At 35.6% G+C, this 20,218-nt stretch overlaps 1 protein-coding gene and 2 pseudogenes across 3 annotated transcripts; 1 reads left to right on the plus strand and 2 right to left on the minus strand.

Moving 5' to 3' along the window:
- The first annotated feature begins 890 nt into the window (after positions 1–890).
- LOC147400822 (cation/H(+) antiporter 15 pseudogene) lies at positions 891–4,403 on the plus strand (annotated as a pseudogene). Its single transcript, XR_015178250.1, has 3 exons — positions 891–1,192; positions 2,107–3,105; positions 3,198–4,403. The product of XR_015178250.1 is annotated as a cation/H(+) antiporter 15 pseudogene (transcript).
- On the minus strand, positions 4,230–7,382 carry LOC147400823 (Tetratricopeptide repeat (TPR)-like superfamily protein). The gene is made up of 2 exons (XM_086441851.1): positions 5,588–7,382; positions 4,230–4,919 (listed from the first exon to the last, which is right to left on the minus strand). Exons 1-2 carry the CDS (start codon positions 7,236–7,238, stop codon positions 4,603–4,605), a joined length of 1,968 nt encoding a protein of 655 aa, XP_086297977.1. The 5' UTR covers positions 7,239–7,382; the 3' UTR covers positions 4,230–4,602.
- A 3,769-nt stretch (positions 7,383–11,151) lies between these two features.
- On the minus strand, positions 11,152–12,464 carry LOC147400824 (transcription factor TCP20 pseudogene; annotated as a pseudogene). Its single transcript, XR_015178193.1, has 2 exons — positions 11,314–12,464; positions 11,152–11,224 (listed from the first exon to the last, which is right to left on the minus strand). The product of XR_015178193.1 is annotated as a transcription factor TCP20 pseudogene (transcript).
- Positions 12,465–20,218: the final 7,754 nt, after the last annotated feature.

Raw genomic sequence — 20,218 nt, forward strand, 5'->3', positions numbered from 1 at the left:
GTACAGAAAATTATATTTGTCTATCATACGAAAACAAAAGAACATCTTTATTAAGAAACAATCCACAAATCTTGATAAAATATATTGAGAGATATCACTGGCCTTCCCTTAAGTGAACTTACATATCTAATGCAACCTAATTGGTATTTTATAACCATTTGATTCAAGTGTTCGAGGTGAATTCAAATTAAAACACATTCTTCTTCTCCTTCTTATAACAATAATAATAATAATAATAATAAATCTGGTAATATGGATTATAGGACCATCTATCTCTATGAATCACATGCAAGGTAGTTTCCAAACACACTATTGGATGCCACACATGGTTTTAAAACTTCTTTTGACATCTCGTTTCGTCCAAGAATGAGATCAAGTCGTCTTGGTTGGTTGCGGTCTTGGCAATAAATGCCACATGCATACAGAACATGAAATTTTATAAACTCCCGAAAAAACATAATTAAGTAAGAGATTTTTATTTTATTTTTTGTGTGCTAAATGTACCACTGTAATGTACTATATGCAAATCATCCTATAAAAATAACCCACTAAAAACAATGAGAGATCTATTGCCACACCAATTCATATGACATACTATCAAAGAATTATTGCACATTTTCGGATTTGGTTCCTACTAGAATTTTCAGTCTATAGATTAACGAGCCATTGCGACAAAAATATTTTGTTCACTCTAAGTTCCCCCCCACATGGGCAAAATCGTGGCTCCCCACCTCTCTCTCCTGTCCGTTTTGCATGGCGACACTGCCTCCACAAAAATCACTCCAAGACGCATGAAAATGGAAAACGGCCAATGATTTACATAATATACGGATGAAGTTTGACTTTGACAATCTCTCTCTCTCTCTCTCTTTATCGGGTTTGAATTGGCTTCCCTTATATTCTCTTCTTTATATTCCTGTTCCTTCTCTTTTACATGAGCCACGAGAACGGGCAGACCAGCGGCGGGGCTCCGGTCATGGAGACACGACCCAATGGAGTCTTCGCCGAGGACAACATCGTCTGCTATCAGATACACCATATCATTTCTAGGGGTATATTTTATGGACATAATCCTCTTAACTACTCCTCACCTCTTCTCATGTTACAAATATTTCTAGCTTCCATGACCATCTTAATTACCAAGTTCATTCTCAAGCCTCTCGGGCAACCTTTTATGGTTTCACAGATCATAGTAAGCTCCTCTTTCTCCTTCCCCTCACTTTCATTAAATTTTTTCACATAGTATTTCTATCACAAAATGTTATAATTCCAAGGAGACATGGGCTTAACTTTCTTCATCATTACCTTCTAGGTGTTTTTGACTTATTAGTCAGACTAAAAAATTATTAAATGAGTCATGCTGGGGTGACTCTCACAATTCTGGTGTGGAGATGCATACATAACTGTAGATGGTTTTTACTCGTATTGTGAGAAAACACATTATGGTTATGTGCACATCCCACGTCAGAATTGTGAGAATTGCAATAAATGCCTTGTGCCATTCTAGCATTTTCTTGAGTCGTGCTGTGGTGACACAACATTTACTGTGATTCTCACAATTCTGGCATGGAGATGCAATACATAACCGTAGATGGTTTTTACTCGTATTGCGAGAAAATACAACTATGGTTATGTGCACATCCCACGTCAGAATTGTGAGAATTGCAGTAAATGCCTTGTGTCATTCCAGCATTTTCCTAATTAAATTTGCCCAATAATTTATTACCTGAATCGATATTACTACAAATTCTGTCGAACAACTAGTTTGGTTCAATTTTTAAAACATTATTATTAAACTGTTCCATAAAGGGTACCGTAATAAGGCCTACCTGCACCATTAATGCTTGGGTGCTAGGTTCTTTTATATATGATATCAGAGCCAGTACCATCATATAAATAAAGGTTCAACTTTCTATAAAATTAGTGACTATATAATTTTGGTGTATTAGTTAGGTTCTTTATCATACATCATCGATGGATTAGTTTCTACATAAAATATAAAAATTAGTTAGAAGAAATCAACACAATTAGGTTATGTACTTAAATTCTTTTCCTCTTTGAATTTTATGATGTAATTGTTGGCATTGATTGTTTCTGATCTACCAGGGTGGCATCATATTAGGTATTATGGTTTGGGGCTCTCACTTGACACTTGCAACAGATATATTCCCCTTGAGAAGTTTAATAGTGACTCATACAGTTGCAGACTTTGGGGCCATTTTCTACATCTTTTTAATAGGAGTGCAGATGGACCCATGGATGATAGTGAAATCGGGAAAAAAATCAGTGCTTGTAGGAATTTCGGTTGTGATGGTTCCCTTGATACTATCCGGAACTTGTTCTATCCTCATAAATCAGCTTTCTGGTATAGATATAAGAATATCCCAGTCTCTTCCCATTGTGGGAGCAGTACAGTCTATGGCCGCCTTCCCCACCATTGCTTGTTACCTTTCTGAGCTCAAGATCTTTAACTTAGAGTTCAGCCGAGTAGCCTTGTCTTCTTCGATGATTAGTGGCGTATTAAGTTTTTCCTTGGTATCAACTTCTATTGTCGCAAGAATCGAATCAACCAACCTAACCATGGTGTTGATCATGGGTTTAGGTGCATTGGCTTTGGTGATGGGCATCACTTTCATCCTCCGACCGATTGTGTTATGGATTATCAAACAGAATTCCAAAAGTGAAACAATGAAAGAGGAGGTTTTGTGTGCGATATTTCTAGGGGTGGTGGTTGTTGCATTTATAAGTAAGCGTATCGGCCTACATATCCTCTTTGGGCCTTTTATTTTCGGATTGGCAATACCAGCTGGGCCGCCTTTAGGATCAGCTATTGTGCAAAAACTCGATTTTACCGTATCATGGATTCTCATGCCATTGTTTTACGTCGAACATGGGTTGAGGATGAGAATTACAAGTTTAAGATTCAAGAATATATTGGTCGTGGAATTTATAGTCCTCGTTAGTTGCATAGGGAAGTTTATGGGAGCATTGTTACCCGCTCTTTACTGCAGGATGTCGTGTAAAGATGCTCTCTCCCTTGGTCTCACCATGAATGTCCAAGGTGTGGTCGAGATTTCCCTGTTTCATATGCTAAAGGAGATGAAGGTATTATAAATACAAACCATTTCATCTCTATTTAATCATAAAACCACAAATTTACTATGGGAAAAAAAATCTGGTGTTCTAATGATGTGCAGTTTATAGACAACGAGTCATTTGTAATCATGTGTACGTCGATGTTGTTCGTAACAGGGGGCGTCACACCCTTACTAAGAGCCATCCACAATTCTTTGGAAAGACATAAACCCATAGGCAGAAGAACCCTTCAACACTTTAAACCCAATACCGAACTACGAATACTTGTGTGCATCCACAACCAAGACAACGTGCCTGCGGCCATCCATCTCTTGAAAGCCTCCAACCCGACCAAAGAAAGTCCAATCGGCGTGAACATCCTTCATCTTGTTGAGCTTGTTGGCCGTGCAACCCCACTACTCATCCCCCACAAAGTGGACAAAAGACCTTCTTCTAACTCGTCAATGTCCCACGGCATCATCAATGTCTTTAGACGCTATGAGGAACACAACCCAGAGACCATCTCGGTGCAAGCCTTCACAGCCATATCATCTTATGCAACCATGCACAATGACGTATGTGCCCTCGCATTCCACAAGAAGACATCCATCATAATTCTCCCTTACCATAAGCAATTGACCACTGGAAGCTTGCAAGGCGGCTTTCGGCCTGTGAACCGCAACGTCCTCAACAAGGCACCATGTTCTGTTGGGATTCTCGTGGACCGTGGGCTCCTCGGTGGATTTAAGTTTATTTTCTCAAGTTGGTTATCGTACCATGTAGTGGTGCTCTTTTTGGGTGGTGCCGATTATAGGGAGGCTTTAGCGTATGGGGTCCGAATGTCTGAGCACCCAAGCATCAGACTCACAGTGATTCGGCTCATTGCAGATTGTGATGCAAACAGTATTACAATGGAGAAGAAGCTCGATGATGAGATGGTGAGTGAGTTTAATCTAAGTACGGAATACAACGGTCGGGTTAAGTATATAGAGAAGATGGTGGCGAACGGGTTAGGGATCAACCATGTGATCCAATCCATGGAGAATAATTACGAACTAATCATAGTGGGGAGATGCCACACCGAAGAGTCACCACTCATGTTTGGACTAGTAGAACAGAACAAGGACTGTGAACTAGGGACCATTGGAGACATGTTTGTATCATCGGATTTAGGGGGCAATGCAACAGTCTTGGTAGTGCAACAACTGTCCAATATAGCATTAGGCTTGAATGATATCGAAGCGATCTCCAGACACCAAAGTTTAAATATACCATACGAAGTGTTGCATGAGGAAGTAGAAGATTCCCAATTTCAAGATAAGCCGTAATTTTTTTTTTTGTTCTTTTTTTTTTTTTTTCCCCCAAGGGATCATCCATGGTCTGTAGATAGATAGCAACGTTACCATTTTTTTCTGTAATCAAGGAGATCTTGTAGGTCACTAATCAAATTTCTCTGCCTTTCATCATAATTTCTACATTTGAGACTTGGATGGATATCGAGTCGAACTGTGTTCTTTGGTGATTTGGCTAACATCCCATAAATGATAGATTGCATAAATCCATCCAAGTTTTATTATTGGAATGTATTATACCCTTTTCCTGCATCCCTCGTAGCAACTTTATGATTGGATTTGGATTTAAAGTAGACGAAAGAGATGCTACAAGTTCAGTAGATATAGCTTGCCAGATTGGAGGTGAACCATTTCCGACCCATTGTATGTGTTCGATAGCCATCCCTATGTCCCCGGCATCAGCTAAACACTTCAGCAATACTACATGGCAGTCAAGGTTTTCAATATCAGGAGCGAGACCACGGATTACCTTTGAAGCAGCAATAAAATTACCTGTATGGAGAATCAATTCGACAACTAAGAACCAATATATTCATCTTCAAAACACCTTTCTTTTTTTCCTTATCGTGGGTATCCGCACCCTTCGGGTGAAACTAATCCCATGGTCACACGCACCACCCTTTGGAAAATTCTACGTGCAACTGATTGAGTAAAGGTCAAGCGGACCCTGGAGGGTGGCCCCAAGGAATTCCTTGCTTTGTGGGGTTTCGAGCACTTGACCTATACTTAAAGGGGAATGCTAACGCTAAGACCTCATGGGGGACATTAGCATCTCCGCTACATTCACTTTCCAATAATACCATTGCCCATTTCGTCTTATAGTGAAAAAGACAAGGATATGTTGGTCTTTTACATAATAAATGTTAAGGGCATTTTACTCTTTGGATTTAAACGTCTTGTTTGCAGTAAATGCTTCGGCAATCAATGCAAATAACACTTCTATAAATTTGTCTATAAGATTTTTTATATTTAAAATAATGTCATCTCACAAAGACAAACATACTCTTTATTTTTTTCACTAAAAGTCAGCATGGGTAGGAGTATTATTGAAAAGTAAATGTGGTGAAGAATGCTAACATCCCCATGAGGTCTTGGACGTTAGCATTCCCCATACTAAAAATTTGTTTTGAAATTAAATATTCTTTCTTTGAAGAACATACCTTCCTTGCATAGAGAACGGACTAATGTTGGCAATATTGTCTTTGCAAGCATGATATCTTGCTCAATGGACTTGTTGAAGATCTCACAAGCAGCTTCAACCTTTGCTTCTCGACAAAACCCTTCAAGAAGGGATGTGTAGGTGGCAATATTGGGAGCCACCAATTTCTCCAACATGTGTTGAAATAGACGATAAGCCTCTTCAATTTCCCCTGATTCACATAATTTCCGAATGAGGGTATTGTAAGTCTTCAAATTCCCACAACATCCATTTGCGAACATCTCATCCCACAGCCTCTTCGCAGGGCGTAAGAGATCTTCTCTACAACAAGCCTCCATAAGAGAATTATAGGAGGATACATCAGGACCAAACCCTTTCTTTTTCATCTCCCGAATTACTCCGTAAGCTTCTTTGACTCTCTTTGCGTTGCACAAGAACGAAATCATCACATTGTAACTCTCTAAATCCGAAAAGTATTCCTTGGAAGATAAAAACTGAAAAACCTCCAACATTTTGTCAGTCTTGCCATTCTTACAAAGACTTCTACATAAATTGCTCAAAGTAAGAATAGTTGGGAACTTCTCTTTCTCCATCATTGACTTGCAAAATGAAATTGCCGAGTCAGGATCAATCGTGGAGACTGATCCAACCAAAGCATTAAGAACATCATCGTCAATCGGGAAATTCCCACTTACAATCACTTCGCCCAATTCTTTTGCTTCGTGAATCCGTCTTTCCAAAATCAACGCAAATAAAAATTCCCTATAATCATTCGACCTCGGTGCCACCCCTAACTTTCTTTTCCTCTTCAAGGTCTTCTCAGCTTCTGCTGATCGACCAGCCAATTGGAAACCTTCGGCGACAATCCTATATGCCATAAAATCGGGTTTACAGCCTCGGCTCCTTAACTCATCCAATACCCAGAACGCCTCCGAAACTCTAGAAACCCGACAAAGCCCATCGACAATCAAAACAGCAATAACAGACCCATTAATTGCCGAAACACCACCTTTAACTTTGTCTAACAAAGCTAAACTCTTGTCTAATTCTTCAACTCTACAAAACTTCCCAATAAAAACACCAAACCCAACATCACTCAAAGGGATACCTCTAACACACATTTCATCAAACACTTTCTTTGCAGAATCTATGTACCCATCAGAGGCAAGAGCCGCTAAGAGCGAGTTACAGATTTCTGGTCCAATGTCGTGACCCAATTGGTTGACCTCATTGAAAATGGAAAATGCGTTCAGGGTTTTCCTACCAATGATTTGAGAATCAATTAAGGAACGATAGATGGATGAATCAAGAATGATTTTATGGGTTTTGATCTGTTTGAGGATCTTTTCAACCGAGTTGAATTGGCGGGCAATTGAGAGGGATTTGAGGAGAGATTGGTAGGTAAGTGAAGTGTGAGAGAAGCCAGGTTGCTGAGAAGCCCAGTTGAAGAAGCCAAGAGAGAGGGAGTGGTGGTCGAGGAGGAAAGGGTCGATGACTCGAGCGACGAGTGACGCGTTGAGTGAATCTCGGCAGCCGAGTTGGTGGAGGGTTTGTTCAAGTGAAGGATTCCATGTCCGAGTTGGTCTCGAACGATTTGAACCGGATATGAGTGCTCTGCTAATTAGCCTGGCGAACTCATTAGGAGGTTTCATGAGAGCGAGAGTGAGAGAGAGAGATGGGTCTAATGTGCAGTGTTGGCTTTTCTTTTGGCAACAAGCCACTGAATTATTTTTCAGAAATTCTATTGCCACGCCAACGTTTCCTTGCAACTCTCCGATCCTTTTGAAACCTTAACCAATTGTTTATGAATTGATTGGTGTGTTATAAGTGAAAGTTAGTGTGTTAATATCAGCTCTCCTCTGTTTTTTTTTTTTTTTTTTTTTTTTCAGTTGTAAAGATTTTCTAACTCATCTCTAACAGAATAACTAAAAAAAAAACTCAATGACGCGGCATGTGCAAGAGCAGTAGTTTTTCCTCGGATACATTGCTGAATCCATAAACATGTGTACTTGTGCATCCTAACCAAAAAAATCTACAGTTCTTGCACATGCAACGTCAATGAGTTTTTGAGTTATTTTTTTATATTGAGTTAAAAAATCAGTACTTTTTTTTTCCAGGGGTGCAACTTGGCTCGGTTGAGACGAGAACCGTACCTCAGACGATAATTCTTAACCAGACCCTCACACTTGAAACCATGACAAAGTTAGCAGGTTTGGATTGATCATAATCATGTCCAACCTTATGACCTAATTATTAAACATATGGAGCCCAAGTTCGGAACATCAACCGGTTTAATACATTTTAACCCGTTTAATGGTCGTGTCGTTAAAATGTTGTTTTTACTCTCATACTACCCAACTCTTGTATAACCCAATTAAATCATGAAACATTGAAAATATCTCAAATGATGTCGTGTTCAGGGTTTAAATATGCATGTTAACCTAAACACATAGCCCAACCTGTTAATTACACGCGTCATGTTACCTGTTTAATAAAGAGGATGGGTTTTTGTCTAAGGTTTTGCATGATTATTAAATAGATCAAATTTGGATTGAGTGAATTTACCTTTACTAAACAATCAACACAACACGACCCAACCCATTGTCATCACAATATACCTTATTACAATGCATCAAATCTAACAACTCTAAAAGTGAGGATGTCTCATTATAAACACTAAAGAAAATAACAAATCTTTTGCTTACCGGAAATCATAAGATTAAAAAATTTCCTATTTGGGTCTCTGTTATTTTTGTACGTGTTATTAGAATAGAAAAGATAAACAAGAAATAAATAAAATAGTAAAACAAAGAATAACAAATAACTACTGATTGAACTCAATTATTGATTTGAATAGAGCGAGAATTGTATTAAATACAATAGCATTAAAACATATTTCGCCCTTACAATGTTCTAGCGGTCATTAGACATTTGGTTCCTAGGATACAACGCTCCACACATGTACAAGGCAACATTCTAAGTGTATAAATACAATCGAACTTGTATTGTGTTTATACTCTCAAGAACTCACGAATAATCTCGAAAAAACGGAAGGTGCAATGTAACAAATAAAAATCCAAAAAAATTAAAACAAATGAGAATTAAAAGTGTTTCTTTGGATAGTTATCAAGACTGTTGACAAGTGTGTTTGGGTTGTGACTGTTCGAACAAACACACATGCCTATAGAGTTGTGACACTATTTATGTTTCTTAGAGCAGTCACGAATTGTAATTTAAATCTAAGGATTTGCACTCCTCCTGTGCGTGCATCACATGCGCACACACACACACACTAAAGTTTTTCAAATTAATGAATCAAAATCCTTTTTAGAACCTACGTGCACGTGGGCTTGACCCATATCTCTCTCACACTTATTAAACCATGTGTGAGATTTTATATAAAAGTTACTTTCTTTAGTAATTTCTATCCGATGTGGAACTAAAATTTTACACCACAACTTACAAACAGACCACTTAACTCTTACTTTCACTTTTTATTTTTTACTTTTACTTCTACTTCTACTTCTATTCAAACATTAAGATAAATCCCATATTAATCCAACAGTCTCACCCCATTGAACACAAGATAGTGATGAAGGTTGAGGTCATCTCAAGAGAGATCATCAAACCATCTTCTTCAACACCTCATTACCTTATAACCTTCAACCTCTCATTTTATGATCAGGTTTTTGCATCAATGTATGTACCCATCATTGTCTTCTACACTAATGACAATCAAGATGGCAAGATTGAAAGGCTCGAATGATGTCTTCGATTGAAAAAGTCTCTACCCGAGACCTTAGATAGGTTCTACCCATTAGCCGGAGGCAACAACAAAAGCCTTGCCATCCAAATCAATGTTTTTGACGGGTGGAATGGTTATTGGTGTGTGCATTTACCATAAGATAGCTGATGCTTCCTCTTGTCCATATGTGTCAATGGGTGGGCCACCATGGCTCATCGGGCTATTGAATGGGTGCACCCGAAGTTCAAACTAGCATCACTCTTACCTTAGACCTAAAGTCTTTAATAATAAGTCATGTTGAAGTGAGATTGACCATGTAAACACAAAATCCAGTTATTGAAAATTATTCTCGAGATATGTATTATTGAGATACACATAAAATCTTAATCGTTGGACTTTATATTTATGCGTTCAAGATCCTGTGTCATATTTCTTAAGTCAACAAAACCTCACCCTATAATAAAACACAATGATTGTCTTCCTCTAATGTTTATCTCCCATAAGGAACGGTTCAAATTCAATTTCGCACTCATCTTGAGAAACAATTTCAATTTATTATCTTACTCATCTCCCACTTTTTTAATAATACTTGTTTTATTTTATTGCCTTCTTCTTCTATATGCTTAACCACAAAGAGAATATCGGCACAAGCAGACTATTGTAGATAATCATAATCTTAAACATATATATATATATATATATATATATATTGGATAAAATAAGATTTCTAGGTCCAACTGACAAATCTTGGACCACTCTATTGGATGTATATATATATATATATAAAAAGATTTCTAGGTCCAACTGATAATCTATTGGATCTATTAACCCTATAAGATGATCTTTAGGTGGTCAGGATTTGTGTGCAAGCAGTCAGCTTAATTAGGCGACTTTTAATTATTGGTTAGATTAATTTTTGGAGGTAGTGCACCTACGATAACATGTCCACAAGGGGAGCAGATCCTCTAGTCCGTTTTTCATGTAGCTATTATAAATAGTTGAGGGTGTGCAACACATGGTAACATCCATTCGTTTAAATTTAGGAGTTTAGTGCCGGTCCATTTTCAACACTTGATTAGAGGGGAAAAAAAGTTACATTTTTTTTATATATAATTAATCTGATTTAAACCGTGAGTACAAGAGGATCGAGTTGTCATTTTTATCCAATTTGATGTTCTATGTACCGTAGAACAAGAGCTACATGGTGCAATGGAAAAAATGAGATATAAAGGTGTAGAGAAATCGATCCAAGAATTATAAATAAATAAAGGTAAAAGCAAGATGCAATCACACACAAAACACAGATTTTTAAGTGGTTCGCTCAAGATTGAAGTACATCCATGGATCATACCAATTTCACTCTAAAGTGAATATTGGAGTTGCAGATTACACCCTTTCGATCGGCAGGACGTGTGGCTTGATTCACAATACTACCTTATTAACCAGTACCATCAAACTCCACAAAACACAACAAAAGGATCCTCTCCCGTCCATATGTGTGTCCTTCACGGAAATAATAAACAAGCCACATTTCTTCTACAATAACTCAATAATGACCAATTATTAAAGATCTAAGTTTCTAATAATATTGAAGTTGCTTCAATGCGTATTTGAGACAGTGAAAATCTTGTTTTTTCATAAGCAAATCCAAAATTCTTTTAAATTTCATATAAATTTTGATTTGTTGAAAGGAAATCTCAAGCTTTGAGTGACATTGAAAACCAAACAAAATTGATATAGAGAAGAGAGTCGAACTTAATATAGTTATAACCATGAAAGCTTGAATTAATTTTCACACCAAATAAACATCAACACCAAGATGAAATAATCTATTATTGACACACCTGAAATAAACCAGAAAGCCCAAAACTATTGGGCTCTACAAAGTTTCACCTGCACAATCCAAAACAGAATCAACACCATCATAATTAAAAAAAACTCAGAAAATAATTTGATTCAAAACTAACGAAACTTGAAATAACCTGTATTAGGAGATTGAGATGAAGCTTTGAAGGGAAAGAAGAGGAAGACCCAATATTCAAAACCAATCTTTATGATCCAATTCCATAAGAAACTGAATTCCCATCTCTCTCTCTTCCTCCAACGTTGACAATTAAACCAAAACGAACCCATTGGTGCTAATGTCTTGAACCATGAGAATCATCATTATCAGGAGGAGGTGGTGGTGGTGGTTGTTGATGGATGGGAGCGGCACCACCGCCTCGGGTTTGCCCCGTTTGGTGGTAAAATTGGTTCAAGGCTTGATGATTTAGAACCCCAATATGACCATCTTGAGCAAGTCCAAGCTCCAAACCTGGTAATTGTTGATTATTTCCACTAAAAATTGGACTAAAACTCATTGGACCCATATTTGAACTTGGCAATTCAAACCCATGGAACCCAATTCTAGCCAAATAATTCAAGCTTTCGCTCCCCGAATTACCACTAACCGAGGGCCATAGGCCCGTGGTCACATGAGGTCTAACCAAATTACCACCGACCATAGTCCAATTGGTCCTACTACTAGACCCAATTTCGGGTCCTAACTCGGAAAAATTAGGATGCAAACCGATTGAAGCAGAGGTCCCATGTTGAGAAATAGAGCCCACAGAAACGGTTAGCGCCGAGGCTGGTACCGTTCCAGTCCCGGTGGCAGCGATGATCGATGGCTCGGCTTGTTGTAACAACCACAATATGGTTTCACCATCAGATTTGTGACCCAATTCTCTTGTTAATTGGAAAATTCTGGCTGCACATAGAGCTGGCATCCTTATTCTTCTACCTCTCCCATCAACCTTTGTGTGTCTGTCCTTGTTGGAACTTCTCTTGGGTGCTAATGCTATTTGCTTCTTTCCTTCATCTTTCTCAGCTATCACAATTTGTAAATTTTTTGTTTCTGCTGGTTTGTTTGCTTCCATGTTTGATTGGGGGAGACTCAAGAACTTAGGTACCTCTTGAGGTTGCTTTGAGCCATTTGGATCCATAATAATAGAGGGAAAAAAGGGGGGGCTTTGACTTGTTTGATTAAATAAAAGATAAGACCTGCAAAGGCCTAGACTTTCATTGGTTTTCATTGTTTTTGGCAATTAATGAGTGTGTTGTTCAAAATATGAGGGGAAAATTGAAATTCATAAATACCCATTTCAAATTTACTCTCTCTCTCTCTCTCTCTCTCTCTCTCTCTCTCTGTGTTGTGGTGTGTCGTGGACTACTATATCTATCAAATTTACTGATATGGGGTTTTGACCATTTTGATTTGATAGCCCCTTCAACTACCAACTTCACCACATCAGGCAGTCAAGAAACTCTTTTCCACATTATATGGATTCTCCTCATTATTAATTTTTTTAGAATTACTATTGGCACCTCAACTTTTACTTATTACACCCTAATTAAAAATAAAGAAAATAAATTAATGGTAGTTGAGAACAACTAAAAGTTGGCCTGCCAATCGAAACTCACTTTTTTTTCCTTTTTTGCTAGATTTTAGTTTTTGGGTTTAGGGTTTTATATGAGGCTAATCATAATTGTAAACATTGAGATTATAATGTTTTGTAACGAGTGCTATGATGTTACCTATAATGTTTTGTAACATTGAGATTATAATTTGAACCGAAGAGTGTGTTTTAATCTTCAATTGCGATGTGAAAAAAAATTTGAGTCATGATAATCTGACTACGTCCCCCCCCCCCCCCCACTCTGACATACGCTCCCATCACAGAATCATAAATTTTTTGCCTCGGGATACAGAAAAAAATATTTATGATTTTACGTATCCCGATGCAAATGATTTACGATTTTGTGATGGGGGCATATGTCAAGGGGGAGGGGGCGTCAAAAAATCATTATTCAAACAATTTAAGAAATTTAGGTGTAAGCAGTAAAAGTTGGGGTGCCAATATCAATTCTCTTATTTTCCTCCCTTAATGCTATTATTGCAACAACCATATGCATCTCTTGTAACATATGAACCTGTCAGATGTGCACCTAGCAAGCTATGAACCTGGGTCGTGGGGTAATTGTTTTTGCATGATGATGATGATATTCATCGTGGTCATTTGTTTAAACTATTTTAGTAGACTCTTCTTATTTTTATATAAATAATTTGTTTTGTAATTATTTAATAAAATAATGGCATTTGTTAATGGTTAAAGTAAGGATATAAAGGTAATTTCATCTAAATAGGCACACCTTGAGAAAATTACAAAACAATATAAGAATAATGGTGAAGTTACCTCAAGATTGTACCTCGTACTTTCCTGAGTGGAAGTGTATAGGAATCATATATGCTTTTCATTGAGAAATAAGTGAAAAAACATATATAATTCCTACATAGCTCCACATCATAAAGTACGATATGTGATACAATCTTGAGATCACTTCAACGCAACTCATGCTTTAAATCAGGGCATAAATTTAATTTTATTAGGCTATTTGTACCTGGCGTTCCCATTTTTATAAAAATAAGATAATTATGAAAATGGGCAAATGGGTATGTACATATTTTTTTAATGGAAAATGCTAGAATAACTTTAAAATTCACTCTAGTGCATATTGTTGACGTGGATGTGTGTATGGAACCATAAATGCTTTTCATTGAGATATGAGTGAAAAGCATCTATGGTTCTGTGTGCACCTCCACGCCAACAAAACGTGAAATGAAGTGAATTTTAAAGTCACTCCAACATGACTCTTTAAATAATTTAGAGAGTCGTACTAGAGTAATCTCAAGTTGGAACCTCATACTGCACTTCTTGACATGAAAGTGGACAGGAATCATAGATGCTTTTTCAATCATATCTCGATGTCAAGCATATATGGTTCCCATACACTTTCATGTCAAGAAGTGCAATAGGAGATTTCAACCTGAGGTCACTTCATCATTATTATTGTTATTTAAAAAACACGTCTACAATTTTTACAAAATTTATACTCATTTTCATAAGCCTTTATTATTATTATTATTTTTTTTTTTTTGCAATCAGATCATGTGATATTTTGTTTTATGTGGAGAGAAACTAAAATAAATGTAAAAGTAATAAGCTCAAAGATGAAGCAATAGAAACCCCATGAAAGAAAACTTTTAGAAACGAATTCATTTGAGAAGATGTGAGAATAATTTCAATAAATAATAAATAATAAATTAAAAAAAAAAAGTTGAATGAGATGGTTTTAGCAATAGAGGCCAATTGCAATTCCAATTAGAAAAATTATTCAAGTTGGAGATTCTAAAAAAGTTGGAAAAATACGGATTAAAATGGTGAAAACAGATATAAAAACACTTTTAATAACAAAAAAAACATGATTATAGAGAGAATTGAATGGAGGAAGAATATTTATTTAACTGACTCCAAATCTTTGAAGTGACAAGGCTTTGATGAGGATGAATTAGCCCAATCTGACTCAATTAATAAATGAGTCAGGCTTGGGCTAGACTTTTTTATCCATCTAAGGGAGGGAGATAACTCTCTATGAAAGATAAATTTGAAAAATACAGTAATTACATATTATAAATGGAATGTAAACGCTAGCACTCACATGTAATACTGTGGAGGTGGAATCCACCATTTTAGTGGAGTGCCTTTTCGCTCACAGCCCAGCAGTCATTCGACATGTGGGGTAAATGATATCAACAATAAGAGAGAAAATTTCTCTCTATTGTAATCGATGGAAAAAATAAAAATTTCTTGATTAGATCACCTTGTGACATTCAAAAACATGATCCAATGCCATAGACTTGCAGAAGACGAAATTCAATAAACTTAAAAAAAAAAAAAGAATTTATTTTTCAGTGTTAAATTTTAGTTTTAAATTTGGATGTTCGGTAGTCATCCATTTCCTTGGATGAAGCTCAAAAAATCTTTTTTTTCCTTTGTAAATATGAGTTTTTTCATAAAATCTAGAAGACTGTGGTGTAGGATTGACAATGTGATAATCCATATGGGTTCAACGGTATATTTTAAGATTTTAAAATTAAACTTTGTGGGCATTTGCGAGATTTTTTATTTGTCATTTACTAGAAAATTGATTTGTGGAAAAATATGATTTTTCTATGATCTTGGGAAAATGGGTTTTGATTTGTCATTTACTAGAAGATTGATTCGTGGAAAAAATATGATTTGTCTATGATCTTGGGAAAATCGTATTTTTAATTGTACTGGAAAAATAATTTCTCATGGGGGGTGTGGGGACGACAAAAATTGAGGCCAAGTATGTTACATTGACCACCACCCAAGTTGGAAAAGTGATTCCACAGGAATTTGATTTTCATGAGGCCTTGAGAGATCCTTAAGCAGCTTTAGTTAACAATTCTCGCAAATTGCATTTTTTCATATTTTTAAAAAAATTCTTGAGAGAAAAAATTGTGCTAAGTTGATGCATCAATGGTATGACGCCATCGGATACGAAGAAAATAGTAAAGTCTGAACCCAATCGTTGAACTATGTTCTTCAATACATGTGATATCGTGCCATTGATTCATCATGTAAGTACAGTTTTTTTTTTTTTTTTTTTTCCTTTTTTTTTGTTAAAAACTAATTTTGTGGCTTTGTTGATTTAATTTCCTCCCACTTTAGATTCGGAAAACTATAAACTTAACTCCATTTACTACCAATTTTAACCAAGTTTATCAAATAATAAACAACCCCTTCACATGAAAGATAAAATGGTTAAAATATAAGCTAAAAATAACCAAGGGTAACTTTTATGTGAACCTCATTAAGAGGTTTTGGGTTAGGGCTATAACTGGATCGGGTTTGGACCCAAATCCTCAATCCAGATCCAAAGAAATTTGGATCTGATCCGATCCATTGACAACCCACCCTATTATTTTACAAGATCAATCTTATATGGGTGCTGATAATAATTGTGGAGTGGGCTACTTGTGTGTTGGTGGTTGCCTTGCTTGTCATATATGTTTCCCACATTGGAGACACATTGGGCCCAACCTTTGAAAGCCATTTGTTGACATTTCGCCCAAAACTCACATAAATTCAAAGCTTGAATGAAAGATCTTTATTTGTTAAGCCTCTAAAGTCATCTTTTTTGTATATAAAAATAATAATAATAATTAATTTGATTAGTACATCTGTAAGGGTTCCAATCAACTTCACAAGTTTTTAATTTCCTCTAATCACATCGATTGTAAAAGTGATTTAGCGGTGCATGATTCGTATTTTTGTAGAAAAAATATTTTCTTTGGAAAAGTGATTCCCCCACCCAACCTCTGCCACGTCAACACTCGTAAAAAAACACAATTTTATTATCTGTTGATGTTTTTCTCTCACGTCTACCCTTACAATCAAAATTTTGACCATGCATGGTATACTACAAATCATTTGCAAATGCATATAATTTTCTAAAATCAATTTTATAGGTGCTTGGTTACAAAATGAAAATAATTTGCTTGGATCAACTAAATTCTTAAGAAATTTTAAATGATTTGCGACACAAAAAATACTGCAAATCATTTGCAAATTTATTAGACTCTAACCTATGTGTATCAAAATTATTAAAATACCCCTTATCAAGAAAATTATTCAAATTATCAAATAAACTTTTAAATTATAAAAAAAAAAAAAAGCCCTCAATACTTACTGTAATAACATGGGTATGAATTCACAAAAATACATTTCATCATAACATGTACTTGTATATTAAAATTACAAAAATACTCTTCATCAATTTTATTATAAAATATCCCTCGTCGTGGAGGTATTTTTGCATGTTATTGTAATAAGTATTAAAGGTATTTTTGTAATTTGAATAGTTTCTTTGATGATAGATATTTTTATAATTTCATTATGTGGGTTACTATACCTTTTGATAGGGATATTTGTGTAAATTCATGTGTGTTAACGTAGCAAGTATTGAGGGTACATTTGTGATTTGAGTAATTTCTTTGATGAGGTTGAATGAAGTTAAAAAAAAATTCATATTTTACTTTAAAAACCCACGATCTTGTCATTCACGTTTTGAGAATTAAAATGAATAGTGTGCCGGAATCAAAATTTTGTCAAAGGTTGATCACGCTTTGAGAAATTTCTTTTTCTTTAAATTTACTTTTATATCCTTAATGTGGACATTTATTTAAAATTGAACTTAAGAATATAAAAATACTTTTTTTAGTAAAATGCAAGTCCAACAGATATCATTTTTGATATAATAAAAAAAAAAACATGACTAAAGATGAAATATCTTCTATTTTTTATTACATTTATCTTAAAAATACATATGGCACCCTTCTTCAGCCTAAGCACACACACAACTCCCCTTTCGACCCTGTCACACATGAGGCGCTAAGGTACTTCTCCTTCAAGGCTTTCTTGCACTCTTCTATACATCGATCCAAGGTGCAAGGGTTCATTTCTATTCCAAACGCACTCTCAACCAGGTTCGGACCCATGGCTAAGAATGCCACAACCATGACCACCGTCATTAGAACCACCATATTCTGGACTCTACCCTTCATCTTTTCTCAAAAACCTTAAATGAGACACTTAAGATAAGAGAGCAACCATTCCTATATGGACTAAGTGATCTAACCTCTTCTTTTAAAATTAATTATTGAAGTATTAGATATGGAACCTTGTAATAAGATTTGTAGATTTGATTAAGATTAAGATTAAGATTTGAGCAAGATAAGATCTTATTAGATTTGATTAGATACGAATTTGATTCTTTATATAAACCCTATTAAGATTCATTGTAAACATCCAAAAGAATTAATTAAATCTAGTATTTTAAAAATTGGACCACATCAGGTTGAACTAGACCCGATAGCTTTTACGGATCGAGTCAACCAAAAAACCCAATTAAAAAAAAAACCAATTGGCCCATCTAGTTCTACCCGTGCAACAAATTTAACCGATGACCCAGTCTGGCTTGTGAAAGGACCAGTTCAAATTTTTTATTAATTTTAACATACCCCTTCACAATTTGATGAATATTTGAGACGTACCTTATGTTTTGAAATTTATGATATGCACCCTTTAGCTAAGGTCTTCTCTTATAAACAAATGAAAAATGATCAAACTTGGTAAGAATTTAATTAATGGGAAAAATAACACAACCACCCTCCAAAGTTCATGCTTGGACCATATTTATAATAAATAAATAAAATTTAAATATATAGTTTTTGGCTTAATGAATGCTTCTAAAATGGACGACTACAAAACTCTTAAATTTCTAATTCAAACAAAACATTGATTTTTGTTTTCTTTTCTCGTAAAAGTTTTTAAAATCTCTTAATGCCTTATTTCAACTTGACATGAAGAATGCCTTTCTCCACGGAGATTTACAAGAATAAGTTTCTATTCAGCCTCCTCCAACTTTAGGCTTCTCTTCTCATAGCATACCAGAATAAAAGAAGTGAGCTGGGTCAAACAACGTGCGAGCAACTAGAGATATGCTTAACATATGCTAGTCGAACCTTCTTTGAACGGCAACAATCAAAAGCAAGTGATTGAATGAGTGGGGTTATTGGATGGAATTAAGATTGGGTTCGACTCCCTACGCTGTGATGTGGTGAAACATCCTGCAAACGCAGAAAAACCTAATCCTAAATGACCATATATATCAGGTGGCATTGGATCATGTTTTTAAGTTAAAGTTGTCTGATTTTCTTTTAAAAAAATTCAAATTTATTAATCCAGTTTTTCATGCACATACCAAGCACATAGAGATAGATTATATGTACCTAACAAAGTCGTTCATAAAGAACTTGATGTTCAGCCCCTAAGTAGATTTAATAGGTCTGGTAGTTAATCTCAAGCCCAATACTTTTATCAATGGAGCTTTAAAGTTAATCCAAGTCCTGCAATTGCGTTACATTAATACAATTTCTAGTTTCAATCATAAAAGACTCATAGTAAATATATAAAACATTAGGATGAAGTCACTTGTTTATGATCCATTTGACAGTATTAATATTAAAATAATGATTTTCTGATGCCGTTATCACAGAACCATAGATCATTTGCCTCGGGATTAGCAAAATCATAATTCTTTTCTTGTGCATCTCGAGGCAAATGATCTACGGTTCTGTGATGGGTGCGTAGGTCTGGTGGGGGGGATGGGTTCATTATCACGACTCTTAATATTAATCTACTTGCATGCTCATAGCTCGTATACAATACATTATAAAGAAAATCTTGGTTTTTCTCCACGACCCAGACATAATTTATCACCAAATGCCACAAATATTAGTGAGGGCAAAGCATATAAAACATATATTATCCTCACTTTTTTCAATTTACAAGCTAACATGTTCCCCGACTCTAATGATAGACCTGGAGCCAAGGGCAAATTTAGAGTGGGGGCTGTGGGGGCACTTGTCTCCACAAGAATTTTCAAATTCTATGGATTAATGTACTATTGCAACAGATTTTAACGGTGGATAAAGAAATCTGCCACTATGCCCCCAACAAAGAAAATTTTCACTCTTAATTGCCTCCACAACTATTTCTTTCACTTGTAACCGTCCCTACCAATTTTTTTCTACTCTTGGTTGCCCTCACATGAGTAAAATCCTGACTCCGCCCTTGCTTGGAGCAAATACCACTATTAAATACAAATTTTTTCCATCAAGTTATTTGACTTGACATTAAGCATAGATGTCCCTTCCTACTTAACCAACATAACTCCATATGTATTTTTAAAATATTTAATAAATAAGGATATATCCGATATGGTAATAAGGAGTCTTTTACCGAAACAGTGTATTTGTTGTGTATGCATTTATTTAAATTTACTTTCATATCGTTAACATAGACACTAATTCAAAATTGAAACTAAGTATATAAAATAATTTTAATTAAATGCAAGTACAACAAGTATCTTTTTTTTTATAAAAAAATCGTGACCAAACAAGAGATCTCCTCGATCTTA

This window comes from Akebia trifoliata, chromosome 5 (genome assembly GCF_017979445.1).
Source record: "Akebia trifoliata isolate Shusen 1 chromosome 5, ASM1797944v1, whole genome shotgun sequence".
Lineage (NCBI taxonomy): Eukaryota > Viridiplantae > Streptophyta > Magnoliopsida > Ranunculales > Lardizabalaceae > Akebia > Akebia trifoliata.